At 43.3% G+C, this 20,468-nt stretch overlaps 1 protein-coding gene across 1 annotated transcript; it reads right to left on the bottom strand.

Moving 5' to 3' along the window:
- Nucleotides 1–1,674: 1,674 nt before the first annotated feature.
- On the bottom strand, nucleotides 1,675–19,182 carry klf13 (Kruppel like factor 13). The gene is made up of 2 exons (XM_083973202.1): nucleotides 18,292–19,182; nucleotides 1,675–7,407 (listed from the first exon to the last, which is right to left on the bottom strand). Exons 1-2 carry the CDS (start codon nucleotides 18,770–18,772, stop codon nucleotides 7,085–7,087), a joined length of 804 nt encoding a protein of 267 aa, XP_083829328.1. The 5' UTR covers nucleotides 18,773–19,182; the 3' UTR covers nucleotides 1,675–7,084.
- Nucleotides 19,183–20,468: the final 1,286 nt, after the last annotated feature.

Here is a 20,468-nt window from a genome sequence, read left to right as displayed (position 1 = left end):
TACAGTTGAGACTTTGGCCTGCTAATGTATTGACATTACGGAATCAATTCCTTAAATTAAAGGACTAGTTTGACATTTCAGGATTCACTTTTTAACTGTAACTTAGATTAAAATATAGATAGCACACATTTCTGTCGAGTAGCCCACGACTACAGCCCTTGTTCAGCTTAGCGTACCAAGAATGCAGTTAGAGGGGAAGTGGGAAGCCTGGCTCTTTCCCAAAAACAAACAAAAATCTGTTACTTTACTCATATGGTTAACTGTTGTATGATTTGTCCAACCCATGTGACAATAGAAATGTGTAAACTACACACTGTGCCGGACCAGATTGTTGTTTTGACTCTTTTTGGGAAGCTAAGGTAATTTAACCTTTAGTGGCTTTTTCTTTAGTAGAGAGTGGAATCAATCCAATTACTTGGAACAGGAAGGTGAATAAGCATTCTTCTAGCTATTTATTTACTAATGTTCCTGCAATCATCTGTAGTCACGTGCTAGTTCCTGTTCATTGTAGCCACAGTGTTCAACAAAAAGCATACTAGTGTCACCTCAACAGGAAAAAAAAAAAACATGAAACAAATTTTAGCTGCTTATTTTATGAATTTATTTCCAAATGTAAACTTCACTATTTCATGCATACAAGTTATGACAACATACATTATTCAACAATCTGTTATTTTTCATATTTGCATAGGACATGGTCACAATATATTGTCTAACATGTAAAAAATAATGCCATAAAAAGGTACAGCAGAGCAGCTAAGACCAGCACATTAAAAGTGTGTAGAATCCAAGGAACTGTACAACTGTAATACTTGAATGTAGTGATTTTGGTTTGCTGAGAGAAAAAAACAAAATGACACCTGAAGGTTAGAGTGAGGTCATTGTAGAATGTACTGGCCATAGCTGAGTCGAGAGTTATTTACAGATTAGATTTTATTGGTGCTATGAGGGAGAGCAGCACCATGGAGTCACTACAACAGGCAACTGATGGTGATGGGCAGAGGAGAAACACACAGAGGTATCCAGAGAGCAACATTACACTGAGGAGGTACATTGAGGACAAACAGGTACAGGAAACAGAATCAAAAGGCCCTTTGTAATCAAAGGGAGGTCACTGACAGCACTTTGTGCAGCATAACTTTGAGCAGACAAATCCTTTAAGGGCAAAAAAGAAAAGAAAATATCCAATGCTTGAGTAAAAGACTTGCTTTTTCAGCATGCTTTTATTCAGTAAAGAGCACACTGCACTGTCAGTTCTGGCAGTTAAGCAAGACCACATGGTCAGTGAAGGGTACTGACAGATATGTCCTGCGAATCCGCCATGCTGCACATCCCTGCTGCTCTTTCACTCATTCAGAATTTGTTTGCTCGTATGATTTCATGGGTTTTGTTCATTCAAGTTATTTTAGAAAAAGGAAAAAAAATAAGTTTTCTTATTTGAGATGTAGAAAAAGGTCCATGATCAAGCACAGCATCCATTGATCAACCCTTACAGCACATAATGTTGAACCCGGGTCCAAATTGGGTTTGGGTTCAAAATTACTGCAACATTCATCTTTCCCTTCAAAGCCTTTGGTAACAACTTGTAACTGTGGAGCCTCTCATGAGCTGCTACTCAACTCAAAAGCCCCACCTCACTGCTCAAGAACCACTCCATCCTTTCATTGCTGTCTCTTAAACATTATCCCCACCTTACAAAAAGCCCCAGGCCTTTGTCATGAGGGAAGACATGCTCAGTGTGTCCTTAACTTTTAAATATTGCATGTACGGTGTTCATTGGAATTGGCTTAGTCGACATAGAGAAGAAAGGAGAGATTAAACCTGGGAAATGTTGACAATGAGAAACGTACCTTGTGCACAACTCACAACGTGTAAAACCTCACAGTCAAGACAGACTTCTATTCATAACCTACTTAAATGCATCGGGTCGATGTAAGCAGCACATTTATAGCAAATGCAATTCTCAATCCTTTGGAATGGTTGGGCGTTCATTATCAAGATTGTTTATGTCAAAAATACCTGTAATAAGCCATTATACATTGCTTGAGTATTGTACAGCAAACAAAAGAAGAAAAAAATTAAATAACAGGAACCAAATGAAAACGAAGCTACACAATTAAAATGTTTACAATAAGCAGAAAAGAAATATTTAACTTAGAACACTTGCATATCAAATATGCAGAGTTGCTTCATTAAATCCTGTACATAACAAAAACATGTCACACTTTATAAAACTGTACAAGTTTGTTAAATGTCTGCTTTTTGTTTGTTTTGTTTTGTTTTGTTTTGTACATCTTTTTATCCTCAACATCTGTGTCATCTTTATGAAGTTACCATTATGGTTTTGGCACACAATTGCATCAATCATGCTTTTACATTGAGATCAGTCACAAAGATTTCATCTGAGATGGTTTTATCTGTGATATATTTATGTCATTTATATGAATTTTTAAATAAGGTTAATGTTAGTTCTTTACACACTAGGCAACAATCAATTCTCTTTCATGTATTGTACAATTAGAAGAAGAAAATATTGACTGAATGCTTGTAGAAAACCTTGTCATTCCATTTTGTCATTGTATGAAGTCCTTGTTGAAATCTGTAATCTGACTGGGATTACACTCGTGGAGTTGGATTTTTAAAAAATGCTGAAATGCCAAAAGAGTTTCACACCAGTTTACAGTTGACAACATCTCTTAACATGACAAGACATATATGTGGAGCTCAACTGGAAAGAGATGGTCTAAATATTTTTGTAACATAAAATAATAAAAAATATGCTCTTATGTTTTTCCCCCCCGGAAAGATTAAGTTTTCAATCCACAAGGATGTGCAGGACCCTGACATCATGGGATGGTTATATAAAATGTAGCCCAGTGTTTTTGTCTTTTTGTTTTTGTTTTGTTTTTTACGAAAAAGTCTCTCTTTCTTTCCTTCGTCATTCAAGTAGGGACAAACAAAACCACCAGTTATTTGTGCTACTCATCAAGCAAACATAAGCTACATGATGGATGCTTCGAAAAGATATGAAGGTACAACCAAAGTCAATATTTCAAGAGGTATGATTTCTGAAAAATATACAAGCTTAAACATTATGTGACAAAAAAAACAACAACAATAAAAATCGTGACTACATTGCTAACTCACAATGCTGTGGTCTCTATTCTTATGGAAAACTTTCAAAAGAAACTAAATGACAAAGAAAAGAAGTCACTCCATCAGAAATCGACGTACATAGAGGAAGGTCCCTCTTTCTCATCGTGACCCCAAACAATCCTTTCATTTTTGGATAACAGGCTGACTGGAGTAACCTGCATCCTGACATCAACAGAGTATTAAGTGTTTCTGATTAAAGGGGTAAACCCCAATAAATGGGGTCAAAATTATGTTAATTTAAGCAATAATGGTGCCTTTATATAGCCTGGCAAAAACAGTCAACCTTAATGCTGTGATCAATTTGAAAAAAAAAAAAAAAACTGCTGAAATGACCTGAAAGACAATGGAAAATCTAGAAAAAGAAGAAGAAGAAAAAAACACAAAACAAAAGAACAGATTACACCTTTCTCCAGAGAGGTTAATAATTATTTGACATCAAAAGCAAGTACAGTAAAAATGGACATGTACAAAACTGTGTTCAATGGCCTTTTGTGTTGAATTATTCAAGTAGATTTGGTACAGTGAGAATAAAAGTTATGAGACTCTCTGCCTGTGGAGGCCTATGTCACTGGAGCAGTCTGGATGGATGGATCGACTGGGATGTTTACACTGTCGCAGTCGGTTTGTTTTCAGATGGTTGGAGCTTCCTGTCGCCTACTGTACAGTAAGTCCTCCAACACTAATGGTCAAGGGTCTTTAAAGGGGGTTTTCAGTTCACCGAAAAAAACAGCGCCCAGATCGCCCAGTGCTTACTAAGGCGAATAGCAGGACTGTTGACTGTTATGAGGAAATACTAGGCAGGAGCTGGGCCCGTACAGAGGTATTCCTGTGTCTCCAGTGTGGTCAGACACTGACCAGCAGTGAGCACTAAGCACCCAGGAACACCACGAGAGGCTGGCAGACATATAAGTGCAGCAAACTGATGTTAAAACAAAATCCACAAACTGTCCCGTATCTGCTTTGCGGATGTTGACCCTGAGGTAAATGTGCAGATTATGGATTGTGATTCATGAAACCTTCATGAGGGTGAGCCACTCAGATTTTTTTTTCTTTTTTTTTGCAAATGCAAGTTACACTACAAACCATGTCAATTTTTTTAAATTATGATAATAATAATAATAAAAAGCCATGAATAGAATAGATACCACAAAAAGCTGCTCAACAGCAATTTGAAGAACTTGTTTGTGAAAATCAATGTTTTTTTTCTCCGAATTGGTTGAAGTGAAACCCTCTCAGTGCTTCTTCCACTGAGAGCTGCTGATCAGTGGCATTCAAAGTGTCGTCTTGCAGCCTGGAAATTTACTTTACATCTCGCAAAGGGTTGTTTGGATGTGGGTTTTTTTTTGAGGAAACTACAGCATTCGATCTAAATAAGGGATGTTTTCTTTCTTGAGGATGTGACAGAGCTGATTCTTCACAACTTTAAAGCGAGATGGTTGCTGCAGAGACCACGGTGGGGTGGGGTGTGCTGGGGGGGGGGACAAGGCCTGCCATTCATGAACTTACACCTGCCAGACCGCCTCAAAAACCCTTCTACGCCTCTCGGGGCCAAAGTTGTTAACATGCATATAGCGTGAAGTGCAGGGGCTGCAGGGTGAGAGTCAGACAACTTGTTGGTAAAATGAACCTAGCACATGCAATCTCATGATGACAATAGTCTGAAGGGGACTGACAGGACCACACCACACAGATGAAACTATTTCCAACCGCAGTGCCTGTAAGCATTAAAAGAAAATGTAGGCATAACACAGACTGGTGGGGCTGCAGCAGTTTTGATAGTGGTGCCCGTTTCCATGGAAGGTTTACTGTGCCTTTTGCCTGACTTATTGAGGCATGTCTGTCTAGAAAACACAAGTCAGCTTTCTCACGGGACATATGAGCTTCACAGGCAGGACAACGTGAGGCTGGTGAGCACTGCACTTTGCTGATATGTTCATTTTGGTTCAGATGTTTTTACAACAGTTTAAAAGCCCCCTTGTTGCGAGAGAGAAGTTTGAAAGCAGCTGTTTCGAGCGCTTGGGTTCATTTGGTGTGAATTTGGAGCAACGTTTTCCTTGGCATTGTGAAATCTGACTCTCCAGTAATGGAGTAGTGGATTTCTCCCTGTGCTTAGGATGGAGTTGGGTACATCCCACCCACACTGCCAACATTGTTTAGGTAGTACTGTTGTTCATACTCCTCTCTTTCTACTCTTATCCTACAGGTTGGATCAAACCACTAATTACAGCCATTTTCCCTCTCACAGTTCCTACAGTTGGAAGGAGGAAGGGAGTCGGGGGGGGGAAGGAGGAGGAGGAGGAGACGAGGGGGTGTCTGCGACTGTGTGTCTCCTCCTCTGTGCTGCTCAGCTCATGATAAACCTCTCCTCTTTTATCAGGACCTGCCCCCTCTCGCCTGTCTTTTGCAGATAGCTGCTTTGTTCTCTCTGTGCTCCACCATGTTGCAGCCCAGCCCAACACTCTGCCTCACACTCTGGCCTACATTTGACTCCCAAAAGTTGGGCGGCCTTACTCAATTTTGGCAGGGTCGGAGCATCACTGCTCCCTGGCAGCACAGGTAGAGCCAGAAGAGTGAGCGAGGGAGGACTCCCCGGGAATGGCATGTTCACACTCCTCCTCCTCCTGCGGGCTGTGAATAGCTTCTTGTGGGATGCAGCTGTTTCCTCCAGGGAGGCCACAAAAGGCAGAGGCAGGAGGAGGGAAGTGAGCGGGGCTGTCTGGCTCTACCTGTGATACTGCCAACCACCAGCCCCAGGCCTCAATGAAGGGCGGCTTACAAGACTGAGTAGAAAGCTTTCTTTCACTCTTGTCTTTGGTTCTTTTTCCTATGTGCTTGCGAGATGGATAAACATTGTTTCAACTAAAGTCCCTTTGTGTCCATTTTGTGTGAAATACCGGCTGATGATACAGCACTTTTTGTTTTTAAAAAAAAAAGCATGAACAGCTGCTTTGAAACTTAACTGTCTCTATTTAAAGGTTCTAAAGTTTCTTCAACTGAGTATATTTATAAAAACTGTTCACCCAATATAATCCTGATCCTCCCACAGTGCAGATTTACACAGTATACTGCACACTGCTGTTTAATGAAGTACATATTTAACCCAGTGTAATGGCAACTAAATATTAACATCGCAGTGGAGGAACAGATGTATTTTGTTTACTGAGGCGAGGGTTTGGGGATTGATTTCATAACACACAGCATTTACATCACATATGAATCCCCAGAACATGAAGGAGAACAGAACATGAGTTTTGAACGTGTGACCGTAGGGCTAGTTTCCTCGAGTGTGAAAACTAACAAAAAAAACGAAGAGTGCAAATTGTGTTGAGTGTAAGGCTGCTATATATGTACTGTATGTTTCTCTTCACCATGTTCATTCTTTCAAGCTAACAAGGCCATCCCTGAGCAGGGCGTAAAATTCAACCCCTGTTGAATTTCAGAGTAAAGTGATGAGTATATTGTGCAGTCAATGTGAGTACTGTTAAGTACTGTGGTATTACAGAAATAGCAACTGTTTTCAATCCTGAGGTGTGTGTGTACCCCTTCTCCTCTGTTCAAAAAAATCAAAAATCAAAACAAACAAACAAAATAGATTTTGATAAGACTTGTCAGGGTGTCTTTTCTTTTTCTTCCAAACCTTGTTTCGCTGACTGTGTATGAACGTATATTGGACAACTAGCCATCATCAGAAGCTAAAAAAATACAGACATATGGTACAGAATGTAAATATTGCCATCTGGGAAAGGCATTACCTTCTTTTAGGATCACACAAGTAATTGCACTACAATAAGCAGTTATGTACAGTATGGTACACCACAGCAAGCGCGGGAATAGCAAAGGGGGGTTGCTGACAACTGTGCAACACAAGTGTTATGACAAAAACACAGGCCTCTCAGGTCAGAGGCGGAAAGTGCGACTGGGTTTCAGTTTAAGGCGAGTTGGCTGGGCTGAGGGTGGGGCTGAGGGTGGGGCTGGAGGCATCTGAGCGGCTGTAGTCGCTGAGGGAGCTGGGACGTGTTGTGTTGCTGCCGCCGCCGCTGCTGCCGTGAGGCCTCTTCAGCATGCCGGGCTGGAAATCTGAGTGGCGCCGGGCGTGCTTCATCAGGTGGTCGCTGCGCATGAAGCGCTTGTCACAAAGCGGGCACCCAAACTTTTTCTCGCCCGTGTGGGTGCGGTAATGGCGGGCCAGCTCATCGGAGCGAGCGAACTTCTTACTGCAGTCTGGCCAGGTACATGGGAAAGGCCGTTCTCCTGCAACACACAGAAGGAAGGAGAGATGTCGGTGTTTAATCACACAAGAATCACAAGACGATAGCTGCATGGCTGTACCGCCCATTTTCATGTCACAGCCCATTTACCATCAGATCATGTGTATTTTACATTTGGGCTGGGCACTTTTTTTAATCCCTGACTGTACTTTCCAAGCAGCCATCGTTTTCCACTCATTATAGTCTGATATAAAAATACATTTGCAAATATTGTGAAAGGATTTCATGCTAATTTTAACACTGTGCTGGAATAAATGGGAGTCAATGGCTGTCTGGAAGGTTTAAACGAGGCAAACTGACTGCAATTCAACTCAACTATTCTTGAGAGAATGGTGGACAGGAATGTAGAGTACGGTACATGTGATTTGTATTAAATGGGCCAGCACATGCTCAATCCACCTTAAATGCTTTTCTGTACTGTGTACAATGGGAATCACATAGGCTTTTCAGATGTTTTGATTGTGTCGCTGAACATAACATGAAAGGAACGAAACTCATTGATGCGTTCTTTGTTTCACACTCTGATCACAAAAGTGCTACCATAGTTAGAGTAGTGACTCATTATGAGATGTTTACAGGTTAACGAGTCATGAGCACTGCCGCACACAACAGCAAGCAGACATTTTTTCCAAAGAGGACAGGTCCTGCTGAACAAGACTGTGCTGTTTTCTGTACACAGGAACTGTGAGTCATCCAGTAACAACATTGACAAGGTTACTGCTCAGCCTGACAGGTCAGTGAGGAGAAGGATATCAAACCCCACTCATCTTCAAAAATATTAAAAATGTGAGACGTGAGGGCTGTCAGGAGCCATGGGACTCTGGGTAAATCACCTAAAAATTGGCGCTGTGCTCAAGGAGCAGACACAGTTTAATTATCTGAGCTCCAGATGCTAATCACACTCACAATGGTTGCCCAGCCCATTTTCCAACATGCAACTATCTGTGACTCGGCACATGGGAAATTACACCCTCCCCCCCCTCCATCAGGCAATAAAAGTGGGCTTTGACACAAATATACCCAAAGCCAGATGGTACTATATATCTTGTGGTTTCCTTTCATTCTGATGTGGAAACTGTGTGCATGGGGCCTAAATGTAGCGTTCTGCATCCACTGGCCAATGTGTCTAATACTGTATTCATTTAGTTCCATTTCACTGAGTTTCTGCCTGACAATAGCTACATCCAGAATTCTAATTTTACCAGCATGACCTTGCAGCACTATAGCGAAGGGCGGGATGTATTCTTTTAATGTTATGCATATTCCCTGACAGTAGGAACAATCCATCTTCTTGTAAGCCTATGTGTCAAGGATTCTAGGTATGAAAAGGAATAGATGTTGGGATGCGTTAATGTTTATGGGTGGCATGACGAATGAGCACATAAGAACAGGCTCTGCCAAATACTTTCTTTGTTCTGTGGTTTCCCTCAGGGCCACAATGGAAACACTGCTGCTCAGCATCAAACAGTCATATGCTACCTGATGCCAGGGAGTCTCAAAAAACAAGAACTCAGTGCACAACTAGTCCCGGCAACACCCCCCCCACACCCACCCCCCACCTCCGACCCACCCCCCCGTACTGCATGGTTACAAAACATGCAGACAGACAGAGCAAGTCTAGACAGCCCAGTCTGTGTTCCTGCCCCTGACGCCTCACCTCAGCTCCAGACAAACTCAGTCAGCCCTGCCCACTACAGTTCCTCAGGGTTCATTCAGAGCTCAGTGTATGTAAACTCTGTAACTGACATACAGATATTTGCATGTTTAGTGCACAACCTTATCTTTAGGTTTGGCAAAAAATATCTTTATACTTAACTTTCCTGCTACGGATCACACAAAAGGAAACACACTTATCATCAATCCTGCATGACGTTGGAGTTGAAGTTACACTTCATGTTTGTTTGACCCTGTTTACATATCCTGGATAACACCCTCCCTGGAGCAAAGCTCCAGCAGAGAAGGGAGCTGTGTAACTTTTAGGGCAATCACCTCTTTGAAGTGACTCATGATAGTCCAATTTCATCCCTTATTAGCAAGAGCTGCAGCCTCTGTTGCCACCTGGTACTAGAAAATGAGTTACTGGCTAAAAAAGAAGAGCCAAGATCTGCAGGCTGCTTAAGGCTAAATAACCAGTGTAACGGATCCAACAACATTAATATTTAACCAGACACCAGAGAGCTAGGCTGAGATATCCAGTCTAACAGCTCTTATACAGTGATGCGGTCATAGTGGAAGCATCAGGTATCCAACATTAACTCACCGAGACGCATCGAATTATATAGGGCTCTGTGACTTCTTAGAAAATGCCGCATTGGTTCATACGCTGCCCATTTTCACCTTGTGCTAAACTGCTTCTGGCATTTAGGTCACCAGTATAATAATATGCATTAAACTCCTGCTGCTTTAATGTAAGCATCACAAGCTTCACTTGCTTAAAGACAAAAAAACATCCAATGCCACAATTAATACTTTGTTTCGTAACACGTAGATAGGGAAGTTTAGGGAACAAAGACTTTGATCCTGAGTGGAAACAATGATAGGGGCTATTACCCTGTTGTGGTAGGAGGATGTCGCTCTCCAAGATATTTCAATAGACTGCAGCTATTACTCAGCATCTCCAAAGGAAAAAAAAAGAATGCAGCAAGCTACTCCCCTTACCCTGCTGCACTTCCCATCTAGTCCCAGTGTTGTCACGGCAGGGCCGACGCTCGGCCCCACCGACTGGTTCCCATATCTGGCAACGCGCCACATCCAGGGTGTGGTTTGTCTTTCTCAGAATGTGTCAGTTGCAGAACGCGAGGTGGAGTGGGGGTATAATGAGGGAAGCTTTTCCCTAATGAACACAGTGACCCAGTTACCCGTAAAGTGAGTTACATCACGCACGCAAACTGTACCTCTGCTAAGCACTAGTGTCCCCCCTCCAAGGCGATGCGATTATGTCACAGGTACTCTTGTTATATAATTGTTCTCTCTGAGGCCACTGGGTCAGTAAATAAACAGCTCATCTCTGCTCCTCGCTCTCCATATTCCTCTCATTCATGTCTATGAAGCTTGGCTCCTTGGCTTGTGCAGAAATGGTTGCAAGAAATGGAATCTGTCTCTCCCGGTGTAAAGGGATGCTTTTTGTGAAGCCGAGATCAAATCTCTTTTTTGACGTGAGCAGCAGCAGCGCAGGAACTTGGCTCGGTCACCTGCTCCAACAGCAGCAACCAGCATTTCAAACACAGATAGATAACATTCCTGGTGTGTCCTCAGGCATGGGCCAAACTCACACGGTGTACAGCTACAAACTCTATGTGGGCCTGTCATAAGAGAGCTTGAGTAAATAGCTCTGCAGGGTTAGAAGGGCAAAAAAAAAAAAAAAAAAAGAACCCAGAGCTCCTATGAATACTTAAGAGATCACCTTGAAGTTAACTTAGTCCTGCCTGTGCAGTGAGAAGCAGAACAGGAAACGTCTCTTACTAAGCTCAGAACAACATCAACAACAAGATGCACATGAACCCCTGTGTGGACTTTCTATGTGCAAACAGCCAGACAAAGGGAAAGTAAGGCTGCAGTCAGAGTGTAGATCACAGCTCATTAGAGTTGGAGCTACCTCACTTCAGTGCTGGCTTAGTGGCACAGCCAGCTTGGCAACATGAAATGAGAGGGACACCACTAACTCCAGTGGTAGGGCTCAGCACAATCCTGTAATTTGGTTGCATGTTTACAACAGACTATGACCTGTAACCAACCAGGAGCCAGCTACTCTGCCAGGAGACATCCATTCGCGGGATTTTGAGTAATGCTAAAATGACTGCCGAGTCCCTGATCAGCACAAACCACTGGAGCAGACAGGGTTAACTAACTGTGGTTTGCCTCTCCCTCCACACGCACCATTACATACCCAGATGATATAAACACAAGCATGTGTGTGCAGAACAATAAATATACATTAAGCTTTTTCATTGTTCATGCAGCAGTATATATATGCAGACTGTGCATGTGCAAAAATAACAACAAAGGCTCACAAAGTTCTGTGGTCTGTAGAAAAGGAAAAAAAACAACACGCTGTTTGATTTGAAACACATCTGAGATCAGAGTGCCTGTTTACGTGGCTGTTTGTCTATGAAAAATCGACTCAGTGGGAGAGGAGTCAAATTACGGAGAAAATCAGTCAGTCAAAACATGTTTTCTCAAAAGCTCCATTCAGAATCCGCTGTGAACAAGTAGTCATCGTCTCTGTAGGAGCAACAAAGGACCCTTGGGTGGGTCAGGTACTCGTGATGAGGACCGGCTCAAACTTGTCAAGGGAAACCTCCGAAAACAGGGAGCATTTGATCTATTATCATCTTTTGTCTTTATTGTGAGGGACCTTGCTTGACGTTGAATAGTCGGGCTCCCCTTGTGGGCCTATAGCTGTCAGATTGTGAACAATAGCAGCAGCCTCGCTCCCAGCGGGAGAGGCACTCCTGTAATGCATTTCAATCAGACAGGCTGTGCGTACTAACCGTAACTCACTCCCCTTGGTCTGCACTGCACAGGGCTATTGACATTCACCCGGAGACATGCAGCGGGGGTCGAGTGTAACTGTCTGATTCCTGCACACACTTAGCCATACATTACTTCATCTCAAGTCTTTAAGGGAAAGGCCAGTATAGCTTGCCTGCATTGACCAGATCATCACATTTGCCTCAATTAGTTAAAGTGGGCACTCTCTTTCAGCCTTGAGTGCATGTTAAAACAACCTGCAGCCTTGATGTGTTGCAGGCAGTCTCCTTATCTTTTAAACCCTGGTTAACTAAGGAAATGCAAACAGCTGCAGCCATTAATGGCTGTTTACAGTTAGTCCGTGAGAGCAGGTGGAAGCAGGGATGCCCCATCATCCGTGACTCTCACTCACACAGCACAATGTCAGCTCACTCCACTCATAGAGGTTGACACCATAGCTTTCATGAGATGGACATGCTTAGTATCCAGTGTCAAACAAAGCGCCATAGCTCGATCCTGAGAGGCCTCACCGTGCTGTGATAAGAGGAGATACAGGCTGGAGATACTGCCAGCTGCCCTGGTGTTATACCTGATACTCTGTCGGTGAGTGGAAGAGAAATATTTTCATGTCTCTCAGGGAAAATGATTATGCCCACCTTCCCCCCCAGGACTGAACAAAACACTTCTCGTGTTGTGCAGAGGACCACACCCCTGTGTGTCGTGGTCTGCCACAGTCTGATTTATCACACAGAGAAAGGCGACACACCTTACACACTGTAGGGAACATAAACAGCCCAGCTAGAGACAAAACACTCCCCTCTGACATTAGCTCCACAACGATTTTCAACCATTCCACTCTTATTCAAGCTGTGCAAGCGATCACAGTCGGTCTCTAACTCTCAGATGGGACCCTGTGAGTGCCGGGCTGACAGGGGTGTTCTCTGCTGCAGAGGTCACAGCCCTTCAAACGTTAATCAGATTAGCTGCAGATGCAGCTGAATAAATGACCTACATCAATGGAGGGCATCGACAGTGAATATCCTAGTATCTAACCCCACCCCCACCCCCACCCCGCCACACTGTATATTCTACGTCTTTGTACTGCAGAACCTTCCCTTGCATGTTGAGATGCGGTTGGTGGTTGTTAAACAGTAGGAGCAAAAAAGAAAATGCACAAATGTTCCACAGGTCTGTATTCCTCTCTTCCTGCCCCCAGTAATCAACACCACGCCACAAGCCATGGCCGGAGCTTGGCCTCGCAACACAACACGCTTCAGCACCTATTTTGCTATGCAGGCTGGAGAAGGGTGGGAGGGGCTTGTGAGAGGAATAGACAGAGTAGCTTTTATAGTAGTACTCCAGAGCTAACTGAAGAATACATGAGCCCTGTGGGCCATTGAAAGCAGCCCGGGAACTGCCTAACAGGGGCCTTTCAGTATTATGAGTGTCCACCATGCATGCCTAGCTACTAAATCACAGTTAAATCAGGTTTATATTCCAATATATTAAGTCAGGAACTATCCTACAGTCTGCTTTACATAGGGCACCAGAACGTATCTCTGTGATGTCTTTCATGAAACACTGCACCAGAGGATTAGAACAGGCAAGATGGTGGCTCCACTTTGGTTTTATTTACAACCCAGAGGATCAAGTAGGTTTAACTAATGCCTTGTTTCCACTGCACATACTATACTGTCCTGCTACATATGGCCTGGCCCGATTTCATTCACAATGTCTTATCTCACAGCATGAACAAGAGCTATAGGCTCTGCGAGGCTTTACTTGGGGCGCAGTGGTGCTTTAGGCTAAACTGACAATGGTAGCATGTTCAAGATAAGCAGATAATACTGCATGTACCACGTTGACCATTTTACCATGCTAACATCTGCTAATTATTACTGAACACAATGAGCAGCTGAGGTTCAGAAGAATGCCATTCGTTTTATAAAAAAAAAAGACATTACACTTAAAACTACAATGCAAATTTGATGGTGACACTGGAGGACAAGTTACATGATAGACAATTAAAGTCATTAGGTTTCATGATTGTCTTTACAAAAAAAACCTCATGGCGGTGCATCCTGCAGTCGTTCAGTCTGGACCACCAATGAGGTGGATGCACGGCCCCACACCGCTAGCATGGCTACAAACATACAGTATAACTTGTAGGATCACCAGAGTGGAGATAAATGGAAACTGTTGAACATCTCCTGGCAGGGCAGCTTTATTTTATTAAATGTCAGCAGAAATATGGCTCAACTGGGAGGGATGGTGGAAATCCTGCCGTGTGGCATGTAGACACACTAACCTCTTGTGCCCCAGTAGAGTGTTTGCATATTGCTGTGCCAAGGTCAGGCTGAAGTAAGAGCAGGAAAACCCCATCTCCACCCTGCTACCTCATCACTGCCACCAGCCACACAGGAACACTGTGCACTCTGTGTAGCAGTGCAGCCAAATATAAAACCACTGGCAGAGATGCAGTATATATAATCAGAGACTCCTGTGTCTTTTTTCCATGTGGAATTTGGTATAATTTCACGTTCAAAAAAAGTGTCATTAACCACAGTTATTTGACCAAAAATAGAAAGCATGCATGAATAACTGGATCTACATGGCAGTGGAACTGTGCTGCCAGGTGGTGCCACTTATTCTTTTTTTTTTTTTTTAGGACAGACAGTAAAGGGCTTTACAGCCATCTCACAGTATTAGAGGTACCCCCAGCATAACACAAAAGAGACCCAGACAAAATGTCAAACCAACTGTAAAATATGTCATTAAGCTCTTTGTCTTTGAGAAATATTGACCCTGTTCCTCCTGGTGATTCAAATAGTTTTCGAATAGGTCTTGAACACTGACAAGATGGCCTTTTGTGAGGCCCAGCTGTGGGGGGGGTAGGGTAGGGTTTGGGGCACACAGAAGGCCTGGGCTGTTCTTTCTGAAGAAGACATGACTTGTAATGAGCTTGTCAGGGGCCATCTCTCTTTTGGATATGGCAGTCTGCATGACATGACCAAAGCAGAGTAATGAGGCTTCACAGAGAACACCGTGTACTCGATGACCTCAAGACACCTCTTGGGAAAGTGGGTCTTCATCGTTAAGAGTCCGTTATACTCTTAACAGAGAGAGTCAAGAAAGAATGAATGAAGGGAAATCAATTGGTGCTGAGAACGACCCACAGTTGGTAATATGGTCTTTGTTTGTTCCATTTGACCATCAAACTTAGTTTATCTGCACAATGGCATTATATGACTGCATTTTCCATACTGCAGGATAAGTATGTGTCAGAGTAAAGCCCCACCTCCCACACCGGGAGATCAGACAAATGCTGTCTGGTAACCATAGACCCCTAAACTGCTGTGGATTTGTCGCCATCAAACTCAATGCAGTATAATGAGTGATTTAAATTCAGCATGTTCTCCCATGTCTGCCACATCCCGGTGTCCCTCTAATGTGCTGGAGGAGATGAAGAAAAGCAACCTAAAATGAAACCACTGAAGAGACTCTTAACTGGGAACTTTTTAATACCTTTAAAGAGATAAATCTCCCAGTTCCTTAGGATAATCCCCAGATCTTGCTGTGGACAGCTTTTCCACCATGAAAACCACTCACAGTGAGGTTTGTAAATGAGTCTGACTAGCCTACATTGTTCCCTGAAAAATGCATTGCTGTTCAGTTTTTAATATGGAATTTTTAAATGCTTTGAACACTGGAAATGAACTTTTATTCACCTCCATCACTGGAGTGGCATCAGAAATCTCATTAAAAAAATTGCAAAAACCTAGGCAAAAAAAGAAAAGAAAAAGACCCTGAAACTACTTTTATAGGGTAGGTAATCATTACTGCAGGGTGAAGTTCACTTTGTGCTTGTAATGGGACTCATTTTTTAATGTACTGTAGACATTGCACAAGAAATACACCGTAGCTCAGGTTTCAGCTCCTCTTACACTCTTGACAAATCACTCACACAAGGGTTGCAAAAGCTGGGATCATGAGGCTTTGGGTGCTGTAGAAGTCAAGTGAGGACGCCTTGTCCCTAGCTCTTTGTTTAGTGTCTATAACAGTGTTTCCCCCCTCAATTAGATAGCGGTGTTTGGCTGGGACTTACTGGGCTCCCATCCATTCTCTCTTCGCTCTGCTAGTAGGGGCTGAGGGGAAGCACACTGCCAGAGTCTGGCTCTATGAAAGCACTGCAAGCAGCCTGGCTGAACTCAGATGACCCACATTCTGGGACTATCCAATCAAATAAGCAGGGAGAGTCATTATTATCAGAATTTATGGGACACAAACCAATCGTGAAGCCAGACGCCGGAGCATATCCATACAGAAAAGGCAGGCGAAAGGAAACGCTTAATAGGCAAAGAGACAAGGGCTGGGCTAATATGGAGCAATAAAACTGCACTGAAAACACATGGTTGGGGCTGCAGGGAAGTGCACTGTGTGCTGGAGGCTGGCACACTGAGAGCCCTGCTGCAAGTTTGGCTGAGACGAAGCAGCTGAACTGAGATGACTCACGTTTTGTGACCGTCCTTATTATGAGAAATTATAGGGCACAAACCAATCACAAAGCCAGGCACAGGAGTGTATCTCTAAGGAAAGGAGAGGCTTAATAAGCAAAGAGACGAGGGCACGGCTGATAGACTGTGATATAACAAAAAAACAGGCAGTTATCAGCACCATGACCCATGCTTTATGCACATACATAAGTCTAAATGTTCTCTTAGCTTCCTCTTTGTGTTAAATGTAGGTTACACGCCACAGCTGTTAGCACCAAGATGAACAGACAAATGTACAGAATGCAAGACCCAGGCTGGGCCACCACAAGAAAAAACACCATATAACAGGCAAATAGAGTCTTATAGGTTTTACTTTCTGTTTTCAAGTTAGGCTTTGTTATTTCAATGGCATATGGCATCCATATGAAATGCTTGTGTAGGACATAGGTGATATGAGGATATGCTTGTGTAGGACATAGGTGATATGAGGATACAGGCAATCACAAAGCCAGAAAACAGACTATCCCAACAGTAAGGCAGGGATAAAAGAAAAGCTTTACAGGGCAGGCTATGAGACAAGAATTTACCCCTGTAAAATAGGGCCACAGCTGTTTCATATATGAGACAACTACAGGCTGAATTGTGCTGTGCCACATATTTAGAGTTGTGCATTTTACTCACACACGTCGATAGAATCAGTAGGGCTCAAATATGTGTCAAGTGCACATGGCATCTCTCTTACGTGATCCAGAAAGGTCTGTTTTGTTTCTGGTCTGTCAGGCATGATGTGTGCGTATGTGTGTGTGTGTGTGTGTGTGAAGAATGGTGGATGGTGGTGGGAAGAGGGAGTGTGAGCTGCAGTCTATACAGAGCAGAAGCTCCTCAGTCGAGGCTCAGCTAGCTGAGTCTGTTGCTGGCCAGATCAGCTGGCAGTCTGTCTTGTGGGGGTGTGGCACATCACAACAAAGGGCTCTGGGCAGACGGACGACTGCACAGCTCTTATCAACCCCCCAATTTGAGTCCCATCTACATCTTTTTTCCCCATTCTCTGTTGTAGCCTATCCTGCGGAATGCAAAGCGCAAATAATGGAGGTAGCTACGGTCCTTCAGGAAGGTCAAACCTAACAGACAGCTCATCTGGAGCGCACCTCAGAGCCTTTCTCTCTGCAGTGTGACGGTACATTCAAGTCTACTGGATTGATGTTGAAAACTTTTTATTTATTTATTTTTGCATGCCCCGGCTCTATTGCACACTTGGTTTGTTCTGTTAGGTGCACATCACACGCCGTGAAGGGGATGGAAGGGGGTGGATGGGTTATCTATCGCCTCATGTTGCAATGAAACCAACCAAACTTTACTTGAATCAATGTGCGCAATAAGAAGAAAAAGGCAAGCTGGAAATGTGATGTTTCGCGGTTCCTGCATTTGCACTGCAGTTTCGGTTTGTACACACTGTCCAATGCGGGGTGTGGAGGGCTTGGGAAGGGGGGGTTGCAAGAGGAAAGCCGTGACAAAGCTCAGAGACTTGAGTGGGAGTGGCACTATTTTCGAGTCTCCCCCACCACCGCTCTCCCTCCCCTCTGAAATTAAAAGGACATTTGCAAAGTTCACTCAACTCAACGGAACAATGCAATTATTAAGATTATGAGCCAAATCCGCCTCGGTTTCGCAGTCTGTGCCGGCTACTTCCATTTAAGGTGGATTGGTGAATATTTACACATATGACTCGATGAAACACAGTCACCGTCCTCTGTAATATCGCTTTGAATGTAAGAAGCCACACACTTCTTTTGTTTTTAATCAGTATTCTCAGTTTTAATAATCCCATCCGGTCTCACACAGGCAAGGGAAACCACATTGAGTCATGATCACAGCAACAAACATTTGCATCCAATGAAACTGACCTGTATGTGTCCTTAGATGCGCTTTGAGGTGGGATGATTTGCCATAAACTTTTTCACAACCTGAATAGTGGCATTTGTGCTTTTTCTGAGGTGATTCCTGCTCAGTTCGACCTCTCGATCTTTTGCCTCTTTGTTTGAGCGAAGGATCGGAGATGGTGGTAGGTGTGGCAGAGTTTCCATCATCTGTGAGGTTCGGCATGCTCTCATCCTTTATTATTTTTGCCTGCTCGGCAACATTGTTTGGAGTCTGCTGGTTAAAATCCGCCAGAATCCGCGCCACCACAAAAAGAGAGGAGTTGTCTTTCACCAGAGGCTCTTTGATTTCCTCTCCGTTCTTGGAGGAGGACGGGATTTCTGGTTTAATCTCCCTATTCCCTTTAGGTGCGTGAACAATTGCACGACTGGACATTGAAACAAGGCACTCTGCTGCAAAGTGATCCATTTTGTCTTTGAAACAGCCCCCTCTGCTCCTTAATGACATTCAAAAACAAAAAACAAAAAGGAAATAAAATGATGGCGTGAGGGGGGTAAAAAAGTACTAGTTCCGTGGTTCCCTTTGTGTTGTGGTGGTGGTGAGGAAGAAGAGGAGGAGGAGGTGGAGGAGGAGGAGGAGGTTATTCTCATCAGAGAGAAGTGACTTTAGGATCTTACCCGGCTTTCCAATATCATCAACATCCTGTGAGAGAAACGCCTCGGACAGAGAAAAAAATGCAGACAAGCTCCCTCACATGGAGAGAGAGAGAGAGATGAAAAAAAAAAAAAAACAAGAAACTCAAAGTCTTTGTTTAGTGCAACGACGCTGGTAACAGGAACTCTAGAAACTTGGATGTGTTAACTCCCATCGCGGCTTCAAACACTCTCCAGCATAGTGAGTGTGTCTCCTGAGCGCCTGTTCCTGCTGGTTGTATCCTTGCTGGGGGCGTGTCGACCGGCAGCGCTCGGCAGCATCGTCAGAGTAGCCGCTCATTCATTGGGCACGGCGTGTCCCCAAATGCACCAAACAATACGAGTTTGCTTGAAAGTTTCACCACAGGTTGCACACGGGGGTTATGCATTGCAGAAACGTTCAGGAAGAAAAACGTGCAATAAAATAGAATTTATTTTTGTGCGTGAGCGTGTGTTTGTGTGTGGGGGTGAGTGGGTGGGTGGCATTATTCTGCAGCATGCTGTCTACGCCTGCATTTGCATGATGTGCACTGACATGTTTTGTACCATTTGAATAAAGGAAAAGAAAACGACTATTGCGACTGTTGATTAATTCATATAGTATTCTGCCGATTGTTTGATTAGAATATGATAGGCTATATGACATTTTTTTTCATCTAGTTTAATTTACCTCAGTATAAACTGGTGTCTTCAAGATGTCCAGTCTCTTCAACAGTCCACACCATTCAATTGAAATTGATAAAGTATAACTATACAATAAAACTTCACTGAAAAAACAAGCAAATCCTCACACCGAAAAACAAGAAACCAAGATGCAGGTTGGTTTTTTGTGGCACCCAATTGAAAATACCTATAGGTTTGGAATCTAAGGAAGTGGGTTTGTGGGAAATCAGCGAGTAAACATTGAACAGTAGCAATGTCCCTTTTATGGACAGGACATTGGACAGGATTTGTGTTTTACCATGAGGTAACCTGACGAGGTGAATCTCTGAAACCACTGTGCCACTGCACTTCCCCATACACAAATGACCAATCACAAATGAGAGAACAATAAATAAATAAATAAATAAAACATGGAAGGACATTTATGAAGTCTGCAAAATAGGGGGTTGCAGTTCATCATCCCTGGTTCTTTGAATATCACTGTGTCACCTTCTTGGAGCAGGCACACTGTGGGGCCTCTGGCCAGCGAGCCGCTGCACCAACTGCTCAGTGCTTCCAACTGCCAAATTATTGGCTTTGCTTGCTGAAATTACACATAGAGAAAATAAATCTTCCTCACACACGCTCAAAGGCTTTTAATTACATTCTAGTCATGGAAGGAATAGTGGTGTAAACATGACTGGCAGTAATTGTTACAGTTGTTCAGTTCTTGTCTAACCTGTTCATTAAACCTTATTTTTAATGGCTTGCAGAGTGCACTGTTAGCTTTGAATAGTGTGATTATTTTCAATATAAATGCACATTTAAAGACAGAAAAGGAATAATTGCATCATATTTGCACTGTTGCA

Source organism: Trachurus trachurus, assembly GCF_905171665.1.
Source record: "Trachurus trachurus genome assembly, chromosome: 6".
NCBI classification, from domain to species: Eukaryota; Metazoa; Chordata; class Actinopteri; order Carangiformes; family Carangidae; genus Trachurus; species Trachurus trachurus.
This window is presented reverse-complemented; position numbering and strand designations above follow the sequence as displayed.